This window comes from Bufo bufo, chromosome 4 (assembly GCF_905171765.1).
Source record: "Bufo bufo chromosome 4, aBufBuf1.1, whole genome shotgun sequence".
Classification (NCBI taxonomy): domain Eukaryota; kingdom Metazoa; phylum Chordata; class Amphibia; order Anura; family Bufonidae; genus Bufo; species Bufo bufo.
In genome coordinates, this window is record NC_053392.1 from 81,354,661 (window position 1) to 81,378,596 (window position 23,936).

A 23,936-nucleotide genomic window follows, 5' to 3' on the forward strand; every position below is an offset into this window, starting at 1 on the left:
GAACTTGTTTATGTGTCGGGCGTTTTTCAGCGCGTTCGAACGCGCTGTAAAACGCGAAAATGTGAACCAGTCCCATAGGGAAGCATTGGTTTGCATCGGTTATGCGTTTTACAGCGCGTTCGAACGCGCTGTAAAACGCGCAAGTATGAACTTAGGGTAAAGGGGTTATCCAACACCCATAATGACCCCCCTAATGCCCGGGCACCTCATATAGATTATACTTACCCTGCATGGCGGCCACTGCATCTCCCCATCGCGCGGATCAAAACATTTGGCGATGGGGGGAGCAGCCAATAGTAGGCCGCGACAGGGACGAGCCTCCTCAGCATCACCCGTCGCACGACGGGGAGATGCAGTGGTGGCCGTGCTGGGATCAGGAGCGATGTGGGTGCCGGGGAGCGGGATAAGTATAATCTATATGAGGTGCCCGGGCATTGGGGGGTCATTATAGGGAGATGGGGAGATCTCGGGACCTATGTGAGGTACAGGGCTGGTTCTAGCTTTGTTAGAAAGAGATTGTCATGTTCTATATGATGTATGATTTTCATTTTTTACATTAGTCATGGGATAACCCCTTTAACAAGAAACAAGCCTTCCACAGTTCTGTGCTCCCATGGACTGAGGAGGGGTCGCACCCAATGGTAATATTCCCCCTGGGACACACTCCGGTCAGGGTCTCCTGCCTGATGAAAGGTGGCTGTAAGGTGACACGCAGAAAAGGTCTAAACAGTGGAAATCAGGGATTTATCAAATAAGAAAAACTCATAGCAACCAATCAGATTTCACCTTTCATTTTCCTAAGGAGCTGTCCAAAATGAAAGGTGGAATTTGATTGGTTGCTATTAGGGTTGCCACCTTTCCCAACAAAAAATACTGGCCAAGTTAAGCCACACCCAAAAGGTTTTTGTGACTGTGGCTTAACACAGGCGGTTAAGTTGCTATCATATAGTTGATGATACGGTTCAAAAAAGGCCGCACCAACGCTTTGTAAAGTGGCAATATTACATCCCTGCCCCACGAGTCCATGCCTCGTTTAATGCATGACAATATCCTGGTGGCCTTAGAAGCAGCTGATTGACATTGTATGCTGTTATTTAATCTACGATCTACAAGGACACCCAAATCCTTCTCCATAAGTGAATCTCCCCGTGTTACATCACCTAGGACATATTAAGTGACCCTCCCAGTGCTACATCACCTCGGACATATGAAGCACAGAGATTATTACTACCAAGATGCAGAACTTTACATTTATCCACATTGAACCTCATTTGCCAAGTTGATGCCCAATCACTCAGAGTGTTCAAGTCAGCTTGTAGTTTATGGACATCTTCCATAGACTGCACAGTACCACACAGCTTAGTGTCATCTGCAAATATAGAAATGGTGCTATTAATTCCCTCCTCAATATCATTAATAAATAAATAAAATAATAAAGGACCCAGCACTGAACTTGGGGTACACCACTTATAACCCCGGACCATTCTGAATAGGAATCATTAACCACAACTCTCTGGACACGGTCCTTCAGCCAGTTTTTTTAGTCCAATACAAATATACTTTCCAAGCCTATAGGTCTATAATTACCTGTGGAGGACCTAGGTCCTTTTTTGAATATGGGCACCACGTTTGCCTTGCGCGAATCACTTGGCACTGTACCAGTACGTAGAGAATCTTAAAAAATTATAAGCAGGGGCTCCCAATAATATGAATGCCCCCATTAGTGCCGCCCAGAATTAATAATGCCTCCATTAGTGCCCCCAGTAATAGTAATGCCCCATTAGTGCCCCCAGTAATAGTAAAGCCCCCATTGGCGCCCCCTAGAATTAATACTGTTCACATTAGTGCCTCCCAGTAATATTAATGCCCCCATTAGTGCCCTCCTGTAATAGTTATGCCCTCATCAGCGCACCCCAGAATGAATGCCCCCATTAGAGCCCCCCAGTAAGAGTAATGGGCCCATTAGTGCCTCCCAGTAAATATAATGCCCCCATTAGTGCCCCCCAGTAAGAATAATGCCCCCATTAATGCCCCACAGGAAGAATAATGCCCCTATTTGTGCCCCCCAGGAAGAATAATACCCCCATTAGTGCCCCCCAGGAAGAATAATGCCCCAATTAGTGCCCCCAGGAAGAATATGACCCCATTAGTGCCGACCCAGGAAGAATAATCACCCCCCATTAGTGCCCCCCAGGAAGAATAATGCCCCACATTAGTGCCCCCAGTTAGAATAATTCCCCCATTAGTGCCCCCAGTTAGAATAATGCTCCCATTTGTGCCCCCAGTTAGAATAATGCCCTCCATTAGTGCCCCCAGTTAGAATAATGCTCTCATTAGTGCCCACAGTTTGAATAATGCCCCCCATTAGTGACCCCCCAGTTGGAATAATGCCCCCATTAGTGCCCCCTTCTCTGTTTCTGCAACAAAACAAAAAAAATCACTCACCTCCTCCATTCGCCGCTGTGATCGCCCCCTGCTGACTGGACGCTCAGGACAGGACCTGCGCTCCAGCGTGATGACGTCTCACAGATCCTGTCCTCAAGTCAGCGGCGCGAGCAAATCGAGGAGGTGAGTGATTTTTAATTTTTTTAACATGGGGGGGAAGAGGGGGAGGTAAAGGCTGCACTAATGAGCGCTCCGCAATCGTAGCGCTCATTAGTAGCAGTCCTGTTAGGAAATTACCAGTAATTAACATTGCTGGTAGAAAAAAATTACAGGCATTGACAGGGCCACTAAAATACTGGCCTTTCTGGTGAGATACCGGCAGGTTGGCAACCCTAGTTGCTATAGGCAATGTAGCCAGTTCTACTTTACACCAGTTTTGAAAAATCTTCCCCACAGTTTTTACTGAGCTATTCAGTGCAAATATCATCCACGGGTAAATAGAGTACTTATATTGTGAGTCCCATTGGGGACAGAGTGATGATAATGTCTGTAAAGTGCAGCGGAATATGTCAGCGCTATATAAGAGAGTATAATAAATGGAGGCTCAGTTCTTGAACAGTTACAACAGTTCCTGAGGCTGAATTACTAGGTTGGCACCAGGAGCTCCCTGCAGAGATGCATTTTCAGATATAGAAATACTCAACGTCCCAGTTCAGCTGAGAGATGCATCACAGAAATCCAATAACCAGTCTGCGTTTCCATCAGTGGTGCAGCAGGTATATGAGCGGGGGCCTCAGTGCATCAGTATTTGTAAGCCAAACCAGGAGCGGCCCCAAAACACAGAAGAGGCGCCAATATTTCTATTACCTTTTCTTTGTAGGTTCCACTCCTGCTTTTGGCTTACAAATACTGATGCAAAATACTGACTGCCTGAAAGCAGCCTAAGGGCTCATGCACACTACCATTGTTGTTTTGCAGTGCGCAATTTGCGGATCCGCAAAACATGGATACCGGCAGTGTGCTTTCCGCATATTGCAGAACAGAACAGCAGGCCACTAATAGAACAGTCTATCCTTGTCCGTAATATGGACAATAACAGGACATGTTCTATTTTTATGTGGAACGGACGTGTGGACATACGGAAATGGAATACACAGAGTCATTTTGTTTTTTTTGGGACCCCCATTGAAGTGAATAGTTCCACATACAGACCACACAAAAAATGGAACGGACAAAAAATACGTTTATAGGCATGGGCCCAGGCATTGTTCACATCACGTTTTTTTCTGACGTTTAAAATATACATGTGGAAAAACAGGATGAAAAAGTATAGTGTAACGCCCCAGAGTGGAATCACCACCTTTTACACCTCCCCACTATCTGCTATGGTTAATATATTGTCATCATGTGTATTTATTGCCAGGTCCTGCATAATTTTAATCTGCATTTCTGATTTTGTAACTGTTTAAGTGTAATGTACCTGGTTCACCAGCAGATGGCGGCACCTATGGCAGAGCTGTGTTAGCTAGAATAGAACCCTTCGTGCATTCTAGCCCCCTCTCTATAAAGGGGGGAGTTCAGCTAGTTAGAGCTAGTCTAGAGTACCCCCTGTAAGGGGAAGGTTGTGTTCAAGCCAGGAGAGTACACCTTCAGCTCTACTGGGCATAGAGGCCCAAGCTGCAAGCTTCAGAAGCCAGGAGGAAAAGTTCCCTGGATAAAGATAAAGATACAGATCTAGATAAAGACAGAGTCAGACTACCAAGCTAAGTACAGCAGAAAGGAAAAGTTTATATTTAATCTGACAGCACAGCAGAGCTAAAGAGGTTCAGATGTATCAGAGCCGAATGCGTTTGCCTGCCAAAACTTATGCCAACGCTAAAGTTGGAAGATTGTTCTTTGATGCAAGTTTATTCAAGTAAAGCTGTTTTCAACTTTAATACAAAGTTTCTACAAATCCCTCAACTATTCTCCCTGTTTGCACTGCTACGGACAACAACGCCTGGGGTTCCAGGATATCCAGGTAGGAGCACCGTGACACGTGCACAGCCACAACACCTAAAGGAACATTATAGGCTACCCTTGCCCCACTCTGGCATTCCTACACCTGGCTACCACCAACACCATCTACTTAAGGGGACTCCGTTCCCTGTTGTTGAAATGCAACTGGCGTTACGACAAAACTCTTTGACTTTAAGGGACCCCTGGTAGTACCCCATCCGTTGCAATAGCATTCTACACTTTCCCCATTCTAGTAACATAGTTTGTTAGGGCGCCTAGACATGCTCTATCATTTTTGCGGGGCAGCGGAATGGAACTATGGATGCGGACAGCACCCGGTGTGTGAATGGACCCTTAAAGGGAGCTGTCACCGGGATTTTGTGTATAGAGCTGAGGACATGGGTTGCTAGATGGCCGCTAGCACATCCGCAATATCCAGTCCCCATAGCTCTGTGTGCTTTTATTGTGTAAAAAAACCGATTTGATATATATGAGTCCCTGACTCATCTCACATACAGGACTCATCTCAGGTTAATTTGCATATGGATCAAATAGTTTTTTTGACACAATAAAAGCACACAGAGCTATGGGGACTGGGTATTGCGGATGTGCTAGCGCCAATCTAGCAACCCATGTCCTCAGCTCTATACACAAAATCCCGGTGACAGGTTCCCTTTAAGACTCATGCACACGACCGTTGTTTTGCGGTCCGTTTTTCACGGATCCGTTGTTCCGCATATGATTTTTTTTTCTCTCTGATTTAAGTCCTCTTCCGTTCCGTTATTGCACAAAACATATCCGTATGGTTTCCGTATTTGATCCGTTTTTTGCGGATCGGAAACGGAAACAGTAACTTATTAATCACCAAACACATGAGCAATATGGGCTGGGCATAGCATTTCTACAGTATGGATCCGCAAAATACTGATGACATACGGATGTGTTCCGTGTGCGTTCCTTATTTTTTGCGGAACCATTGACTTGCATGGAGCCTCGGACCGTGATTTGCAGACAATAATAGGACATGCACTACTTTTTTGCGGAACAGAAATACGAAAACAGAATGCACACGGAGTACCTTCCGTTGTTTTTGCGGACCCATTGAAGTGAATGGTTCCGCATACGGTCCGCCAAAAAAACGGTCAATCCAGTTCAGCCTGTTATCCTGCAAGTTGATCCAGAGGAAGGCAAAAAAAAAAAACTGTGAGGTAGAAGCAGATTTTCCTCACTTTAGGGGAAAAAAATTCCTTCCCGACTCCAATCAGGCAATCAGAATAACTCCCTGGATCAACGACCCCTCTCTAGTAGCTATAACCTGTAATATTATGGAATTATAAATCATAACATGGAAAACTGAGCTATAACAAAAAAAAACAGAGACCGCCCTTGAGTGGAAATATTTGGCCATGGCCTTTATTAATTTAACTTAAAGGCTATGTACACCTTTGGGGGCAATTATTTTTTTTTTATTGCATTATACTTATTTTGAGCTAAAAATCATTTTTTCAATTGGTCTTTATTAACAATATGGAATCCTTTTTTGTGTACAGAGCTGACATGCTCTACTAGCTGCCTGTGGATTTTTTGTCCTTTCCGTCATCTGAGGAGCAGAGGGACTCCTTATGTCTGTTCTCTCACATCATAAACACTCATTCAAGTTTACTGATAACAATGTGGCTTAAATAAGTGTTTATGACCTCTCAGTAGTTTAGAAATAAGGGTAATTAGATGACTCGGAAAGTACCAGTCACACAGTCCTCTTGCACACGAACGTTGTACATCCGTTCCATGCATTAGGGACCGCAATTTGAATGGGTCCGTGATCCATCCGCACTACAAGAAAATAGAACAAGTTACTGCAAGAAAATAGAACAAGTCAAGTGAATGGGTCCACATCTGTGATGCGGAGTACACACGGGCCGGTGCCCGTGTATTACGGACCCGCCGTATGCGGGCCGCAATACGGCCACGGGCACACAACGTTCGTGTGCAAGATGCCTTAGAGAAACAGTTAGCCCTTTGTGACTGAACAGCTCAATATTTTTAATAAAGGCCAATTGAAAATATTTTTTTTTTGCCAAAAATAAGATAAATGCAATCATTAATGACTCCAAAGGTGTACATAGCCTTTAAATATCAACCAATTTTTCTTAAAAACTCACCAAAACTTTAATAATAGTATCAACATAATTAAATAAATAACCATAATAAAGAAGAACCATAAAGGATCATAAATGATCTCTTATATATATAAAAATGAGTTTGTCTGTCTGTCTGTTCTTTATGCGAGACCAAACGACTGGACCGATCTTCACCAAATTTGGCACACTGGTGCATCAGGTGTCCGGGAAGGTTTTAGACCTCAGCTCTCTAGGACGTACCGTTCCTGAGATATTCCCAAAAAATGACCCACATTAGCCAATACAAGTCTTTCTCTTCAAATCCCAACTGCCATAAACACAGTTTTACTCCAGGTTTCCATAACAACCCAGCCATTTTTCTTTACTGCTTAAAGGGGCGGGCACTGTGGAGGTCACTGTTATTAAATGGGCGGGCACTGTGGAGGTCACTGGTATTAAAGGGGTGGGCACTATAAAGGTCCCTGTTAAAAGGGCAGTCACTGTGAAAGTCACTGTTAAAGGGGCGGTCACTGGGAAAGTCACTGTTAAAGGGGCGGCCACTGTGAAAGTCACTGTTAAAGGGGCGGTCACTGTTAAAGGGGCGCTCACTGTGAAAGTCACTGTTAAAGGGGTGGTCACTGTGAAAGTCACTGTTAAAGGGGTGGTCACTGTAAAAGTCACTGTTAAAGGGGCGGTCACTGTGAAAGTCACTGTTAAAGGGGCGGTCACTGTGAAAGTCACTGTTAAAGGGGCGGTCACTGTGAAAGTCACTGTTAAAAGGTCGGTCACTGTTAAACAGGCGGTCACTGTTAAAGGGGTGGTCACTGTGAAAGTCACTGTTAAAGGGGTGGTCACTGTGAAAGTCCCTGTTAAAGGGGCGGTCACTGTGAAAGTCACTGTTAAAGGGGCGGTCACTGTGAAAGTCACTGTTAAAGGGGCGGCCACTGTGAAAGTCACTGTACCAGAGAAATGTTCCCAGTGATGATACCCTCATAACCTCTCCACAAAATGTATATAATCTTGTGAAAGGCACTGTGAAAGTCACTGTTAAAGGGGCGGTCACTGTGAAAGTCACTGTTATTGGGGCGGTCACTGGGAAAGTCACTGTTAAAGGGGCGGCCACTGTGAAAGTCACTGTTAAAAGGTCGGTCACTGTTAAAAGGTCGGTCACTGTTAAAGAGGCGGTCACTGTGAAAGTCACTGTTAAAGGGGCGGTCACTGTTAAAGGGGCGGTCACTGTTGTGAAAGTCACTGTTAAAGGGGCGGTCACTGTTAAAGGGGCGGTCACTGAAAGTCACTGTTAAAGGGGTGGTCACTGTGAAAGTCACTGTTAAAGGGGCGGCCACTGTGAAAGTCACTATACCAGAGAAATGTTCCCAGTGATGATACCCTCATAACCTCTCCACAAAATGTATATAATCTTATGGGAACCCTTCCTTAAAGTCCGGGCTCCTGTCATTACACTCCAGAAATACCTCTAGGCCCCTCTTGAACTCACCATCACCACCTCCTCAGGCAGAGAGCTCCTCACATACCTCCCAACTTTGTAAACGAACAAAGAGGGACACATTGCAAAGTGCGCTGCAGCAAATTTTTTCCGCACTAGGCCACGCCTCTAACTCCACCCAAAACATAATAACTATACACCTAATCCCACCCAGTTCCCTTAATGCCCCCACATAGTAATTATTCCCCCTTCATGCCACCGCACAGTATTTATGCCCACATGCGTGCGCGAACCAGATTGCCTTGTGAAGCAGACAGGGTGGCCCGTAAATCGAAGGTACCCTCCCTCCCCTGTCTGCTTCACAAGGCAATCTGGTTCGCGCATGCACGGTGGCCCGTACATCAAAGGTACCCTTCCTCCCTCCCTGTGCGCGTTCACAGGCGCAGCATGTAAAATGACGGTACCCAGGTTGGTTGTGCGCCGGCGCAACACCCCTTCATTTCAGCCAATCAGGTGCCGGGCTCTAAGATCACACCTCCTTTTGAAGCTTCCGGTGGGCCTACGTCACTACCGGAAGTGACGAGGGTACCACATTTTAACAGGTACCATAATTTCACGGAACACCGGCTCTCTGCTTCATCATAGTACAGGCAACTGTCTCTGCTTCCTATGGACGCAGGGACAGCTGCCAGAAAGCGGGACATAGCTGCCCCGTACCGGGACAACCACTGTAAGGGTCCATTCACACATCCGTATGTGTTTTGCGGATCCGTGGATCCGCAAAACACAGACACCGGCAATGTGCGTTCCGCATTTTGCCGACCGCACATCGCCGGGACTATAATAGAAAATGCCTAATCTTGTCCGCAATTGCGGACAAGAATAGGACATGTTCTATTTTTTTCGGGAACGGAATTGCGGACGCGGAAATGTGGATCCGGACAGCACATAGTGTGGCCCCATAGAAATTAATGGGTCTGCAATTCCATTCTGCAAAATGCGGAACAGAATTGCGGACATGTGAATGGACCCTAATCCGGGACTGTCCCGCCAGATCGGGTACGGTTGCGAGGTATGGTCTCACTGCTCTTACCGTAAAGAATCCTTTTCTGTGTTTGTGTACAAACCTTCTTTCCTCCAGACGCAGAGGATGTCCCCTCGTCACAGTCACAGTCCTGGGGATAAATAGATGATGGGAGAGATCTCTGTACTGACCCCTGATATATTTATACATAGTTATTAGATCTCCCCTCAGTCACTGAATAACATTTCTCCCAACTTTTTGGACGGTCAAAGAGGGGCACTTATTGTTCATGTGAAAGATCCATTTTTCCTGCATATTCATACACTTCAATAGTTTTCTTTTACACAATAGGGCAAAAAGTATCTGAATATTGAATCTTCTAAAAATCCAATTTGCATCAGAAAACGAAATAATATACATTACAAGATGAGTTCGAATCTGCAGAGAGGAACCAGACAAACACTTTCTGGATCAATACTGTAAATGTAATAATGCAGATATATACCCTAGATAAGAAAGAGGGACATTTAAAGGGGTTCTCCGGGCTTTTAATATTGATGACTTATCCTCAGGATAGATCATCTATATCAGATCTGAAACCCCCGCCGATCAGCTGTATGAAGGGAGGGCGCGTGCAGTGTGAACGTGCCGTCTCCTGTCTTCCTGCTCTGCTGCTGCTTTGCCACAGACAGCACACTGCACGCCCGCCCGTCTCCTCATACAGCTAATCAGCCGCGGTGCCAGGTGTCGGACCCCCGCCGATCTGATATTGATGACCTATCCTGAGGATAGGTCATCAATATAAAAGCCTGGAGAACCCCTTTAAGAAGCAAAGAGGGACTTGGGTTAAAAGTAGGGACTGTCCCTCCAAAAGAGGGGCACTTGGGAGGTCTGGAATAACCCTAGTTTTGATAATCTTTCTGGGACCTGTAGTCCACCCATTCCAGTTATTACGTTGTCCTCCTCTGAACCCTCTCCAGCTCTGCTATGTCTGTCTAGTTCACAGGAGGGCATTCTGAGGTGTCCAGATTATCAGTATTATTATTTTTTTTTACCATGGGGACAGATGCCACTGCATAGCATAAGGGCTCATTCAGACGGACATGTGTACGGGTACACAATTTTGCAGAATGGGTGCGGACCCATTCATTTCAACAGGGCCGCAAAAGCTGCGGACAGCACACCGTGAGCTGTCTGTATCCGTGGCCGCGCAAATAATATAAAGCATGTCCTATTTCTTGTCCGGAATTGCGGACAAGAATAGGCATTTCCATCATAGAGTTAGCAGTGTGCATTCTTAATTTTGCGGAACGAACACGCCTGGAATCCATGTTTTGCAGAACTGCAAAACACATACGGTTATCTGAATGAGCCCTAAATCTGAGACATCCATACGTCCTGGGTATACATTAAACATAGGACAAAATCGAGATGTGGACGTGGCCTTATAGTGGTTATGTTGCTACTTCATGTGAGTGCATGGTCATAACATCATCCACCAGATGGTTGGTCGGTGCAAGCTGTGTTGTGATTTAAAGCATGTTATTAACACAAGAATTAACTTTGCAAAAAATAAAATTACATTTCAAATAACTTTTATTACGTTACAGTCCAATGGAAATGAAAACATAAAAATCGCTTGCCCAAATTAAAAATGGCCGCCGCTCATCGAGATCACGTGACAGTCATCGAGCACGACTTCCTGCTTCGTGCGCGCGTGGTGATGACGTCACGGGCAGCAGTTTCCTCTTCCGGTCTTGTAGGCTGCTGGCCGGGAATCGTTTTTTTCTCGTTGTCTCCGGGACTTTCCTTCTAGCAGCGGTCACCATGGCGATGCAAGCGGCGAAACGTGCTAACGTGAGTCCTACCGGGGCTGAGGGGCTCCGTTTAGTACAGGGGGTGTTATAATGGAGCACTGTGTCTGTGTATAATGTGTGTTTGGGGGATGAGGCTGGTTTTCTCCATCAGCAGTCAGCTGGTGAGGTACCACAACTCCCAGCATGCCCTGACGTTCAGGGAATGCTTGGAGCTGTAGTCCCACTCTGCTGTATTGGAGTCATAGTTCTACCCTTCATGGCAAGTGCTGCATTACTGACCTTAAAGGGGTATTCCGGCCATAGACCCCCAAATAAAAAAAAAATTGACCTCGTAATGCAAAGATGAAAACAGAAAAAAGAAAGGTGTTTTCTGTTGAGGAGTAGGGTTTCCTTGCACCAGTGCGGTGCTCTTCCGCTCTAATGCTGGCGTGCTTGTTGTGGCACATAATTTAAAGGGGTTGTCCGCTTTTAACTAGTGATGACCTATCTTCAGGATAGGTCATCTGTATCAGATCTGCGGCACCCCCACCATTCAGCTGTTTGAAGAGAAAGCAGCGCTTGTACGAGCGCCGCCTTCTCTGCGCTGTTTACCCACTCGCCTCAGCAGTTGCATTGGTGAGCGGTGTAATCGCCACTATGGCGTCCCCATTCTCTTCTATGGGACGGCTCTAGGCAGAGAAGTCAGTGCTTGTATGAGCGCTGCCTTCTCTTCAAACAGCTGATCGGCGGGGGTGCCGGGAGTCAGACTTCACTACTGATCTGATATTAATGACCTATCTTGAGGGCAGGTCATCAATAGTAAAAAGCAGACAACCCCTTTAATGTACTCAGAATGGCAGTGATACATTGAATGTTGAGTGTGCAGACACCCAGGTGGCGCCTCCCATTGGCCACAGTCTGCATTGCTGAATGTAATAATCCATGGTCTAAGTCAGGGATGCCCAACCTCCAGCTTTTATAAAACTACAACTCCCAGTATGCTTGGACAGCCAGGCATGGTGGGAATTGTAGTTTTGCAACAGCTGGAGGACGGCAGGTTGAGCATCCCTGGTCTAAGTGATCCCAGAAGAATAATTAGCACTGGGAACACCGTGGCTTTTGATGTGCACAGCAGTAATGTCGGTACCATGTCATACCTATGTTGACAGCCTGTTGTCCTCTTACTTTCAGATTCGCTTACCCCCGGAGGTGAACCGCATCTTGTATATCAGGAACTTGCCTTATAAAATCACTGGGGAGGAAATGTACGACATCTTTGGGAAATACGGCCCCATCCGGCAGATCAGGGTGTAAGTTTTAGCAGGTCTCAGCGCTGCGGCTCTATCAGAGGCTTCCGCTGCCTTCACAGTTCTCAGCTTGTTTCGTGGTGGGGTGAATACAAGTACTCCTGACTGAGCTTCAAGGAAGGGGGCAGCATTGACAACTTCATACTTAAAGGGGTTGTCTAGATGATTACTTACCTAACCAGTCCTGTACTGCCGCTCCGGTTCTTTCAGCAGGGATCTGTTTTCCTTATTGCGGCGGTGATGTTACTTCGACAACACGTGACCACTGCAGCCAACCACTGGCCTCAGCGGTGCACAGAAGAGGTCAGTGATTTACTGCAGTGGTCACGTGTTGTCGGCATAACCTCATCGCTGCAGGCAGTTAAACAGATCCCTGCCAGAAGAACCAGAGTAATGGTGCAGGATCAGTCTGATAAGTAATTGCCTCTTCTTTATTGCAGGTCAGTTCCCTGAGTTGTCAGGGAAAAAAAACTTTCGTTCTGCAACTTTGTGTAACATCCTTTGTATTTTAATCCCTGATTGGTTTTTTTTAAAAGCTCTGCTCATACATCGCAGAGCTGGGGCATTGCTATAGTTTCCAGTCTGGTTAGTCCCGAGGGACGCATTGTATATGGAGAGGGTGCGCTCTTTCTCTCTCACCTCTTGGAGGCGCCATACACGGGTGCAGTAAGATGTCGACGCCCGGGTACAGCTCGTAGTAGAGATGGAGCAGGCGGTGGTCGTGATGATGCAGTGACGCACAGCCTGTGACATGTGGCCCCGCAGTGGAGTGTTCATTGTGTCGTCCGAATGCCAGGCTGCTGCGGTGCTTCACATCACTATACCAGCCTGCGCTGATACAGCGATCTGGAAGAAAAAAAAATCTGTATGACTTTTATTTTATTTTATTTTTTCAAAAGGGCTAATTAATTTGATCACCCAGGCCTAGTAGAAAATTGCAGAACTTTTCACACTATAGTGATTAACGGAGTATTCCCAGAATGGCATCTTGCAATCTCGCCGCGGGATAGGGGGGGGGGGATATGTTTCTGACCACTGGAACCTCCACCGCTCACGAGAACGGGGCTCTCATTCCCCGTCTCCGTCAGTCCCATAGACTTTGAGTGGAGCTGCAGTGCGCCTGCTCGTTGGACACTTGGGATCCCCGTTCTCATCATCAAGCACTTGCCTTATGTCCCATGGATAAGCGACAGGTTTTCATTCTGGGATAACCTCTTAAAGCGTCATCATGAAACTCCATTTCCTATAGGATGGAAGGAAGATTCACACTGCGGGTACACTGTGCAATGCCCAAAAATCATCCCTAATATTGAATGCATTTTATTGCCCCCTGTTATTGGCCAGTTCAGGCTTGGAAGAGGTAGTCGGGACAGGAAGGGGCATGAGGTTCAGAGGCAGCTGTGCCTCCGGTTCGCTGCTTTTTAGATGTGACTGACATTAGCAGCTTGTCATTCTGAGATTTACTTTTAGTTTAGATCATTTTGGGAGGAGGTAGAAAATAACAGCATTTCTGCCATTTTTTTTATCGTCTTTTTATGATTACGACTCTACCAAATATGTAAAGGGTTACGATTTCTTTTACTCCAGTTCTTGTCTCTCTGCTGGTACACTGTGTAGAGCAGCGATCAGCAACCTCCGGCACTCCAGCTGTTCTGAAACTACAACTCCCAGAATCCTCCTTTTAATTTTTTGGGGAGTTACAAAAACAGGTGAGCAAATGTGCATGCTGGGAGTTGTAGTTTCACAGCATCTGGAGTGCCGAACGTTGCTGAACCCTGGTGTAGAGCACACTTTGCTGTGGTGCATTGTGCGAGGTATAGAGTTCTTGCCATGCTGTCGGCTATAGGAATGGAAAAGAAAACAATCTGAAAGTATGGCTTCAACGTGCAGAGTGTCGGCTGCGGTGTTAAAAAAACATGGCTGCTTTATTCCAGAAACAGCCCCACACCTGTCCATGGGTTGTCTGGTATTGCAGCTCTGCTCCGTAGCCACCTTCATCCAGATCTAGGAGCCAGTGACAACAGGCTGGGCCCCAATGGCAAACAGGGATGTGCCAACCTGACCTTGTGTGTCACTGGATGTTTTGCCCACCCCCAGTAATACCAGTTGCATCCTGTGGGAATTGATTTCCAGTTACTGGAAGTGACATAATGGCTGCTCCTGAGGGGACGTTACAGGAATCTGCGCAGAATTATCCATTACATTAAGCCGCTGCTTCGCCAGCTCGGACAGATGCCATGAGCGATGGGGTTTTAGCTGTCGCCGCCTGTAATGTTTCCAAGAAACTGCATTAAAGAAAGCAAGTCAACTTAAAAATTAGTTTTCCTCGTGTGCAAATTGTATATGGACGCTCGGAAAATCCAATAGTCAGAGCTAGACTTGAAATGTGGAGGATTTTAGAACGAAGCAAGGACTTTACTGCGTGCAGTTGTCATTTTCTGGTCCTTTGCATCGTTAACATGGAACGTTGTATATGAACTGTAGGTTGGTATTTGGGGGCGAAGGGTTAACGTGTTCTATGCTTCGTTACAATGCTGCCAGACCAGTAGCAATTAGGATGGGTGCATCTTACCAATATACACCAGCCAGAGCTTGTTCTTGTACATCTTCTCCATAGCCCCCGTCCCCCACAGGTGGTGCAGGATGGCAGGGATAGTACTGGGGGTGTATTAGAAAGCTGCTGTTGTATAGCGGATCAGGTAAGCTGTTTTATGTACACTTCATAGACGGTGTGGGGACTCGCTCTGGTAATTAGGATTAGCGAGTGCAGCACAGAGGCAAATTACAAGTTCTTGGTTCAAAACATCAGTGTTTATTCACACGTGAAAGCAAAACAAAACCGCAAGTTGCTTGGTGATCGTTCACACACATGAAAAGGTAATATACAAAACAGTCACCTTTTCTCCTGGGGGTTACTTCACACCCTGTTGGAAGTTCTGCTTTCTCAAGTCCACAGGCAGGCATTAGGTGGCCTGTTCGCCCTCACAGGGGTCTCAGCCCTATAGCCCGCCTCAAGCTGCGGATCCCAACACAGCCCTCAGATCACAGCACACAGACCTCCTGAGCTCCACTGTCAGACGGAGGTAATCCTCCTCACCTGGCAGTGCTGGCTGGTTTTTATGCCTCACAAAACCCGACCTGGAACATGGTGTGTAGTCACCCACCCAGCACTTTGACTACTCCCAGTAAGAGCCGCCCCGGATCAGCTATTACAGCCATACTAAGTATTAAGGTGTCAAACAGCAACTGCTGCTGACACATAAAAAACGGCTCTTACTCCACCGAGGCCAGGAACCTCGGTGACCCCTACCTATCATCCAAGATGATTCCTTGTACCTTTCTTACAATGCTATAAAGCTCGATCCCTTAGATCTCTACATAAGACCACTCTTATACTGGGAGGCCATTACAATGTAGACAGAGATATTCCACCAGCACTCTCTCTATTATAATGGAGCAGCTCTATTCTCGAGAATCCCTCTATCATTTATTTTTAGGGGATCTTACTTTTTGGTAATGCTGCAAACAACCTAATTCTCTTAATCTATTTTCTGAATCTTGCAGTGGGAACACCCCGGAGACCAGGGGTACAGCATACGTCGTATATGAAGACATCTTTGATGCCAAGAACGCCTGCGATCATCTCTCCGGCTTCAACGTGTGTAACCGATACCTGGTGGTTCTGTACTACAATGCAAACAGGGTACGTTCTGTCCATCAAGCCTGCCATAATCCAGCACCTGATAATTTGCTTGTCTATTTGTTGGTGGCTCAGAGGCACTTGTACATCCAGATTCTCACTAAACAAAAGAGACGTCTTTGACTTTGCCTTCTATGAGGAGGAGTAGATTCTGCGCCTTTATTTGTGACGATTTCTGGTAAATCTGTCGAGCATTGGACTCTGCACCTCCTCCTGCTCAACAGGGCCCACTTTCCTAGTAACTCTTAGGCTATATTCACACGTCCGTGGTGTATTGCGGATCCGTAATACACTGGGCCGCACATGGACGGCACTAAATAGAAAAGTCCTATTCTTGTCTGGAAGATCGGGGCAGCGCTCTGGAAATGCGGATGCGGAGAGCACATAGTGTGCTCTCCGCATCCATTCCGTCCCCATAGAGAATGAATGGGTCCGCACAATTGCGCAACAATTGCTGACATGTGAATGGAGCCTAAGGCTTCTTTCACACCCACGTCTGGCTGTTCCAGGAGGCGGCTCCCACAGAGAATGCCGTCCCAAAAAAATGCTGCGTGCAGCGGGTTTTCCCTGGCTGGTTTCCGGCATATTTGCCAGGTAGCAGTTGGACCTCTGCTGGAACCTATTCTAGTCAATGGGGTCCAATGGGCAGGCGGCAGTAAATGGCAATGCTGGATCCGGGGAGCTCCGGTAGGCAGCCGCAGGTATGAAACTAGTGATGAGAAAAGTACAGAATAGCAAAAAAGTCAAAAATTTTAGCACAGAATGTGGCCTGCACAAACAATTGCAAATTCCATATGCAAAACAACTGGCGTAATTGGGATAAGTATTTCTCGCCTAATATATATTATAAAGTTGTAAAATCTTTTATTGATACAGTAATTATAAGGTTTTGCTGCTTTGTGCCATCCCCGCTTGTAAGAAGGGTCCATTTGGGGTCTGTTTAAAATAAGCTGAACTGGTGTCAAGTAGAACTGGCTTAGTTGCCCATAGCAACCAATCAGATTCCACCTTTCATTTTCCAAAGGAGCTGTCAAAAATGAAAGGTGGAATCTGATTGGTTGCTATGGGCAACTAAGCCAGTTCTACTTTACACCAGTTTGAGAAATGACCCCAAAAGTGTCGTCCTGCTTGGACCCTCAGCTATCGGCTATAATCTGAGCGGGATCCTGGCAGTAAGGATAGGTTGACACTGATTTTTTTTTTGGGGACGATGTTTTGAGGCAGATTTTCCTGTAGGTTTTTAAGCCAAAGCCAGAAGTGGATTCGAAAGGAGCCATACTTCTCCTTACTGCTGGATCCACTTCTGACCTTGGCTGAGAAACTCGCAGGAGAATCTGCCTCGAATCCTCCTAAGAAAAAAACCGTGTGTGAACCTACCCTTACAGTCCATTCACACGTCTGCAAAATGGGTCCGCATCCGTTCCGCCAAAAAAAAAAAAAAAACAGAACATGTCCTATTCTTGTCCGCAATTGCAGACAAGAAAAGGAATTTTCTATGAGAGTGCCGGTGATGTGCGGTCCGCTCAATGTGGAACGCACATTGCTGGTGTCCGTGTTTTGCACATACAGACGTGTGAATGGACCCATAGTGTCCAATTTCCCTGCAGCTCCACCACAGGTGAGATTTCACAGCATTACACAGTGTCAGTGTCATACAGGACAGGCCCGGTCCTCCAGACTGTTCTTTACTCTTCGGGATTATAATCTTTGCCAAAGGACCCTTCATTTATTCAGAATTACCTCACAGAGTGCATGAAAATGGGTTTTCATAGAGACACCTTGGAGCACTACTGATTGCTTTAATTTGCGATTGTAATAATCCCTTTTACCTGTGTTCAGGTAAATGTATCTGAGCTGTAATACCAGGCCCAGCCCATGGTCTACAGGGGCACTGTTTCTTGACACCTCCTTTTTTTCTGATCTCAGACCCCTGGGAGTCTTGTAAGCTCTGGCTACAGATGATTCTCCTCTCTGTACTGTGGTCAGGTCACCCGTGTCCTATAGCGATACAACATCCGTACGGGCTTAGTATTAATGGTCATCTTTTCGTCTCTTTTTCTCATTGTTCAGGCATTCCAGAAGATGGACACCAAGAAGAAAGAGGAACAGCTCAAGCTTCTAAAAGAGAAATATGGAATCAACACCGATCCCCCAAAATGAAACCGGACGGATATTTTTATTCTTTTTGCTTTTTTTTTTTTATATTTAGAATTTTGTATGGTTCCTGAGTTTTGATGCGAGGGACGGACACACGGACTTGTATTGTAAGGACTGAATATCTGTTATGTTTTGTCACAAAGCTAGAGGACATGAGGAGCCTGCCATTCATGGAAACCTTTCTTTTGGGGTAGAGCCACCCCATTCTGGATTCGAGAATGATTGCACCAGTCCTGTATGTGTTTCATGCTGATCAAACGTGGATGGAGAAACCAATAAACACAAATCTACACCCAAATTCTTTTCTCTTTCTCCAGTGGAAAATGTTTTTTCATGTTTATACACAGCAGCCAATCAGAGGAGGCGTAGCATGCAGGCGGGAGTACGGACAGGAGCAGCCGTAACCAATGATGAGGCAGGGGATGTGTCTCAGACTACCTCAGGTCCCCCGCAGGTATTGTTGGGCGCTGCAGTGGTCATATGGTTGTTGATATTCTAAGGGACAAAAACAATGGGCAGTGGCACTCTTCTGGGCACAGTGCTCCTTGGATTCTGTTGGGCACCACATCAACTTAAGGGGTTCAGCACTTGAAAGAATGGTTGCCCTAGCCGCCTTCCTTATTGAAATTAAGTTACATCATCGTGCCAAGTGAAGGGTATAACTTCGATAGATTTCAATGGAGGAAGCATGGCCACCTTTCTGTTGACTTTAATGGTAAAAGCTCACGCTCTAGAGTGGGACCTGCATCTATCAGGACTTAACAGGGAATTCCGTGTGTTACAAGTTATCCCCTATCCACAGGATGGGGGATAACTATTAGATCAGTGGAGTCCTACCACTGGGACCCCTACTGATTGTGAGAATGGGGTCCCCATACCCCCTGCAGCCCCCTGAAAAGAGCGGAGCAGCCGGGTTGTACATGCATGCGATTTCTCCTTTCATTTCTAGGGGGTAGCAACCGAAATACCCCTCTAAGGGTACTTTCACACTAGCATTTTTGTTTTCCGGTATTGAGTTCCGTCACAGGAGCTTAATACTGGAAAATAACTGATCAGTTTTATCCTAATGCATTCTGAATGGAGAGCAATCCGTTCAGGATGCATCAGTTCAGTCCCTATTAGGTTTTTTGGATGGAGAAAATACCGCAGCATGCTGCAGTTTTCTCTCCGGCCAAAGATACTGAACACTTGCCGGAATGCCGGCATTAATTTACATTGAAGTGTATTAGTGCCGGATTCGGCATTAAGTGTTCCGGCCAAACGGATCCGGCTTTCCAGTCTGCCCATGCGCAGACCTTTAAAAATGCAAAAAAAAAAATTATACTGGATCCGTTTTTCTGGATGACACCGGAGAGACAGATCCGGTATTGCAATGCATTTGTCAGACAAATCCGCATCCATCCACATGCCATCAGTTTGCGTCCGGATCTGGCAGGCAGTTCCGGCGACAGAACTGCCTGCCGGAATCCTCTGCCGCGATTGTGAAAGTACCCTAAGGCATTTATGTGGATATACCATAAATATGTAAGATGGGAATACTCTTCTAATGTTAGGCCTGGCTGTGTAAGGCACAGCTGGAAGGAGCGGACACATGAGGCACGAATCTCTGAGACCCCCACAATCAGAATATTTGGGCAGGGGGTGGGCTGGCCTTTTAGTAGGTTCAGATGTTCCCCACTGTTATTGCATATTGTAGATGTCCTAATAGTTACAGGGTTTGATTTTTTTCTTCGGTACTCAGACTGAGAGTGCCTCGATGGGAATGGCTGCATGGACCCCGGCTGATGTCACAATAATCCTGGGACATAATCTAGCTAGAAAATACATCCCATCCATTTCCTATTGGAAATTGTTTTTGAAAATATCACATAGAGCAGGCATGCTCAACCTGCGGCCCTTCAGCTGTTGTAAAACTACAACTCCCACAATGTCCTGCTGTAGGCTGATAGCTGTAGGCTGTTCGGGCATGCTGGGAGTTGTAGTTTTGCAACAGCTGGAGGGCCGCAGGTTGAGCATGCCTGACATAGAGGATGCATATCTCCTCCGAGAAATTTTCTAATGGGCAGAGTTCCAGAGACAACCTGGTCTGGTGAATGGGTCACCTGAGTCACATCCACTAATATTCATACCCACATCTGCCTCACTAGATATCTCTCACCTCCAGTTGGGCCCCCTTCTACCAAACCAAAAGATAATGAAGGGATCCCTCTTTCAGAAGGGACATAAACCATATTGCAGACCCGGGGCATCCTCCCTACACAGATGGATTGGATCCACTCATCACTGCAAATGCGTCAATGCCATAACTTTTTTTTTTTCTGTTATGTACAGTAAATAATTTTCATTGGGGGACACAGGACCATGGGTATAGCTGCTTGCTGCCACTAGGAGGTGACACTAGGCTGAATAAAGACTTAGCTACTCCCCTGCAGGCTATACCCCCTCCAGCCTGGTAGTTTTTAGCTTAGTGTCTGTAGGAGGCCGACCTCCCTGCCTTATGCAGGGCGGCTTCCTTAGTTGATTCTTTTACTTTTTATTTTTCCCTTTTAGGTTTGGGAAACAGTCGCCCAGCCTCTCCTGTCCCGGGGAGCAAGACCGGGGTTGGATTCCCTCACCATCCGACCTCCCCACAGAAGCAAAAGGAGGATCCAGAGCAGCCCAGCTCCCCTGCTTCCCGCCAGCCAAGGGGTCACCTAGTTCCGCCAAAGAAAAAGACCCTCCCGCCATATCAGACTCCTGCCACTCCGGTGCCAGCTGCTGAGAAGGTGACCCTGCTGGAAAAGGTGACCTTGCGGGTCCACTTAGGGAGGGTGAAGAGAAGAGGAGGAAGATTGGATTAGTACACGGGACTAGGTAAGTATGTTTAACCCTCTTCCCCCTCCCTCTTTGGCGGCAATCGTTTTTAAGGGTTCTATAGGGTTAACAGGCACCGGCCTCCATTTATCGTAGCCCAGGACTTCTGAAGGCATTTCCTCTCACTCCCCCTCTATGCCGACTGTTACACGGGCACATAGGGGGTTAATGGACCATGTCCTCTGGCAGGCGCTGTTCTAACACAGCGGGCGGCCGAGCGCGCTGCTGTGGACCGGGCTTATGCACCTGTCGGACAGACAGGGAGGGGAGCGGAGGAGGCTTCCCGCTCCCAGATATCCAGTGCCATGATCCGCCTTTTTTCGGGAGCAGGCGCCAAGCGCGCCGCTCCGGAAGGGTTAAAGCCCGCACGGTCGGCCGGGTGCTGCAAAATTTAGGTTCCGGCTTCACTTTGGGCCTACCTGTGTTTCACTACGGCCCACGCTGTTTTCTTCCCAGCCCGCGGGGTGGACACCCCTGGCCGGTGTGCGCAAGCGGTGCATTTCGTGCACCGCTCCAGGTCCCTCTGTGCTCCGGCCGACCGGCTGTGCATCCCGGTCGGCCATGCGCCAAAACTTCAGGCCCCAGCTTTGCGGCCTACTAGGCCGCAGCTTTCATCCCCTGGAATTCTTCCCACCTAGCTTCCCCCTCCCCCAGAAGCCCGTTGAGCCCCGCCCCCGGTCCTCAAGGCAGCATTAACTCTTCCTGGCCAGCCACCGCTTTGAAGCCGGCACTGGATTATCTGGGGTTTCTATCTGCAGTGCAATGTGCCTTAATGTTGAAGAATTTAACCCCTTCCTGCCTCTTGTCCACTTGAGGCTGGGCATCCCAGTTTCATTAAAAATAAAAAAATGTGCGTCCATACGGGTCCTACCCCCCTCAGCCCTCATTACCGCAGGACCACCCTGTCTGTGTGGTACCAGACTAGGCCCGTGTCCTATCCCGGACAGAGGAGGACCTCTCATAGTTTCCCAATCCACCCTCCTGGGTCGTTTGGTTGATAAATTCTCCACTTGCGCAATCCAGTAAAGGACCTCTGAAGGACTCCGCCTTGCCACCGCTAATAGCGTTTCGTTCCTGGAACGGAACACCCTTTCTATTTCTTGTTCCTCCTCGAGCTGAATGGTTGCCTGCCTCCCCCTTCTGTCTACCTGGCCTTAGCCATGCGTGGTACTGCTCTGGAATCCCATCACTATTTTTCCCTATGTGACCAGTGTTTCTGGTTGGGGCGTTGGACATCGTCATCGCACTCCATTCGGCAGGAGTATTTCTCTCATCTTGGTCTGGTTCAATTTTCCCCGTCTGGCAGCATTGCCACACTGTCAATATATGATCTATGATCGGAAGCATGATTCGCTGAAGCCTAGTTAACGGTTTGTCTAGCTGTGTGAATTGTACTTTTACTTTGTGCTGGTCATCTAATAAATGTTATTTACGAGATACTAAGGTCATAAACACTTATTTAAGCTACATTCTTATCAGGAAGATAAGAACTGAGCTATAATGAGTGTTTATAAGGTCAGAGATACGGTAAGAAGTCATCAGCTGAGCTGCTTGACAGGAAACAGTAAAAATAGAGCCTGGTACTAGAGAATCTCAAAGCCGTACAGAGAAACGGGCTCAAACCTTTTAATAAAAACCAATTGAAATTAATAAAAAAATATATTTTTAGCTCAAATGAGTACAATGCAAAAATAAGAAAAAATTGCCTGCAGATGTGTACTTTAAACGTCTTCACTGCCAGATCCTGAGGAGCGGGGGCACCTCTCGGAGACAAGTGTGTCCTCACTTCTTCAATCCTCCCCTTCCCTCTACAACTCCTACAGCTGGCCTCCGCCAACACAAGGAGGCCTGACCTTTCTCAGACATTTGTTGTCCTACGCTTAAATTTTTTTATCAAGAGGTTCCTGATACGGGATTGCCCCTATCGGGGCGGCTATTGCATTCTAGGCAGGGCAGAACATAGATAGGGACAGTCCCCCAAGTATCATTCATCATACGAATCCCTGCCATTATTCCGCCCACCATTGTGAGGATTGTCTCTTTCGCAAGAGTAATTTTCTTTAGTTTTGTGCTTTGTATTTATTGGTCTATTAGGGGTATCCTATGTGGGTTTTTTTTTTTAAATATTAATAAAGTCTAAGTTTTAAAGGTTGGTCATCTGTGATTAGACAAATGAATCCAACCAGCAAAGAAAGCAATATGGACAATCACAATACATTAGTAAGTGCCTGGTATTATCTTCCTCTACATGATAAATGAAGTGAGACAATCCCTTTAAAGAAGTGAAATAATAATAATACGCCCTCTTGCACACGAACGTATTTTAATTCTGTATCCGTTCCGTTTTTGTGGTTTCTGTTTGCGGTCCGCATTCATTTCAATGGTTCCGCAAAAAAAAACAAAAAACGGAATGTACTCCGTGTGCATTCCATTTCCGTATTTCCGTATGTCCATTCCGCTAAAAGATAGAATTTGTCCTATTATTGTCCGCATTACGGACAAGGGTAGTACTGTTCTATCAGGGGCCAGCTGTTCCGTTCCGTAAAATACGGAATGCACACGGACGTCATTCGTATTTTTTGTGGATCTGTTTTTGCGGACCACAAAATATATACGGTCGTGTGCAAGAGGCCTAATAATGCTTAATGTGCTGTCACCTGTCATTGTAAAGTTGGCCATGCAGTGGCGCTATTTAGTATTTATTTTTTGGGGGCACAAAAAACTTCTAAATGAAGCAACATATCATATCATATATCAACTAAGGGCTCGTTCACACAAAGCAAATTGCAGTCCTCAATGCACAGGCACCGTCCGTGGGGCAGGCGCATGGGGATCGCAGACCTATTCACTTGAATGGGTCCGCAATCCTTCCGTTCTGCAAAAAGATAGAGCAAGTTCTATCTTTTTGCGGTGCAGAAGCATCGAACTGAACCCAAGAAAGGACTCCGTAGTGCTTCTGTAGTGTTCCGTTCCGTTCTTCCGCTCCGCACTGTTCCACATCTGCGGAATGACCACGGAACGGTGCCCGTGTATTGCGGATCTGCAAATGTGGTCCACAATACAGCAACGGGCATCACAAATTCGTGTGTGAAGGCCTCTTGCACACGAACATATTTTTTTTCCATGTCAGTTCTGTTTTTTTTGCGGAC

General features: G+C 46.6%; 1 protein-coding gene across 1 annotated transcript; it reads left to right on the forward strand.

Moving 5' to 3' along the window:
* Nucleotides 1–10,692: 10,692 nt before the first annotated feature.
* SF3B6 (splicing factor 3b subunit 6) lies at nucleotides 10,693–18,234 on the forward strand. The gene is made up of 4 exons (XM_040427440.1): nucleotides 10,693–10,831; nucleotides 11,962–12,080; nucleotides 15,642–15,780; nucleotides 17,848–18,234. The coding sequence occupies exons 1-4, from the start codon at nucleotides 10,802–10,804 to the stop codon at nucleotides 17,935–17,937; spliced, it is 378 nt and encodes a 125-aa protein (XP_040283374.1). The 5' UTR covers nucleotides 10,693–10,801; the 3' UTR covers nucleotides 17,938–18,234.
* Nucleotides 18,235–23,936: the final 5,702 nt, after the last annotated feature.

Bases quoted from the DNA above. Each gene is read 5' to 3' on its own strand.
- SF3B6 (XM_040427440.1), top strand. From the start codon at position 10,802: ATGGCGATGCAAGCGGCGAAACGTGCTAAC. The intron at 10,832-11,961 runs GTGAGTCCTACC...TCTTACTTTCAG, and splicing joins AAGCGGCGAAACGTGCTAAC to ATTCGCTTACCCCCGGAGGT. The intron at 15,781-17,847 runs GTACGTTCTGTC...CTCATTGTTCAG, and splicing joins TGTACTACAATGCAAACAGG to GCATTCCAGAAGATGGACAC.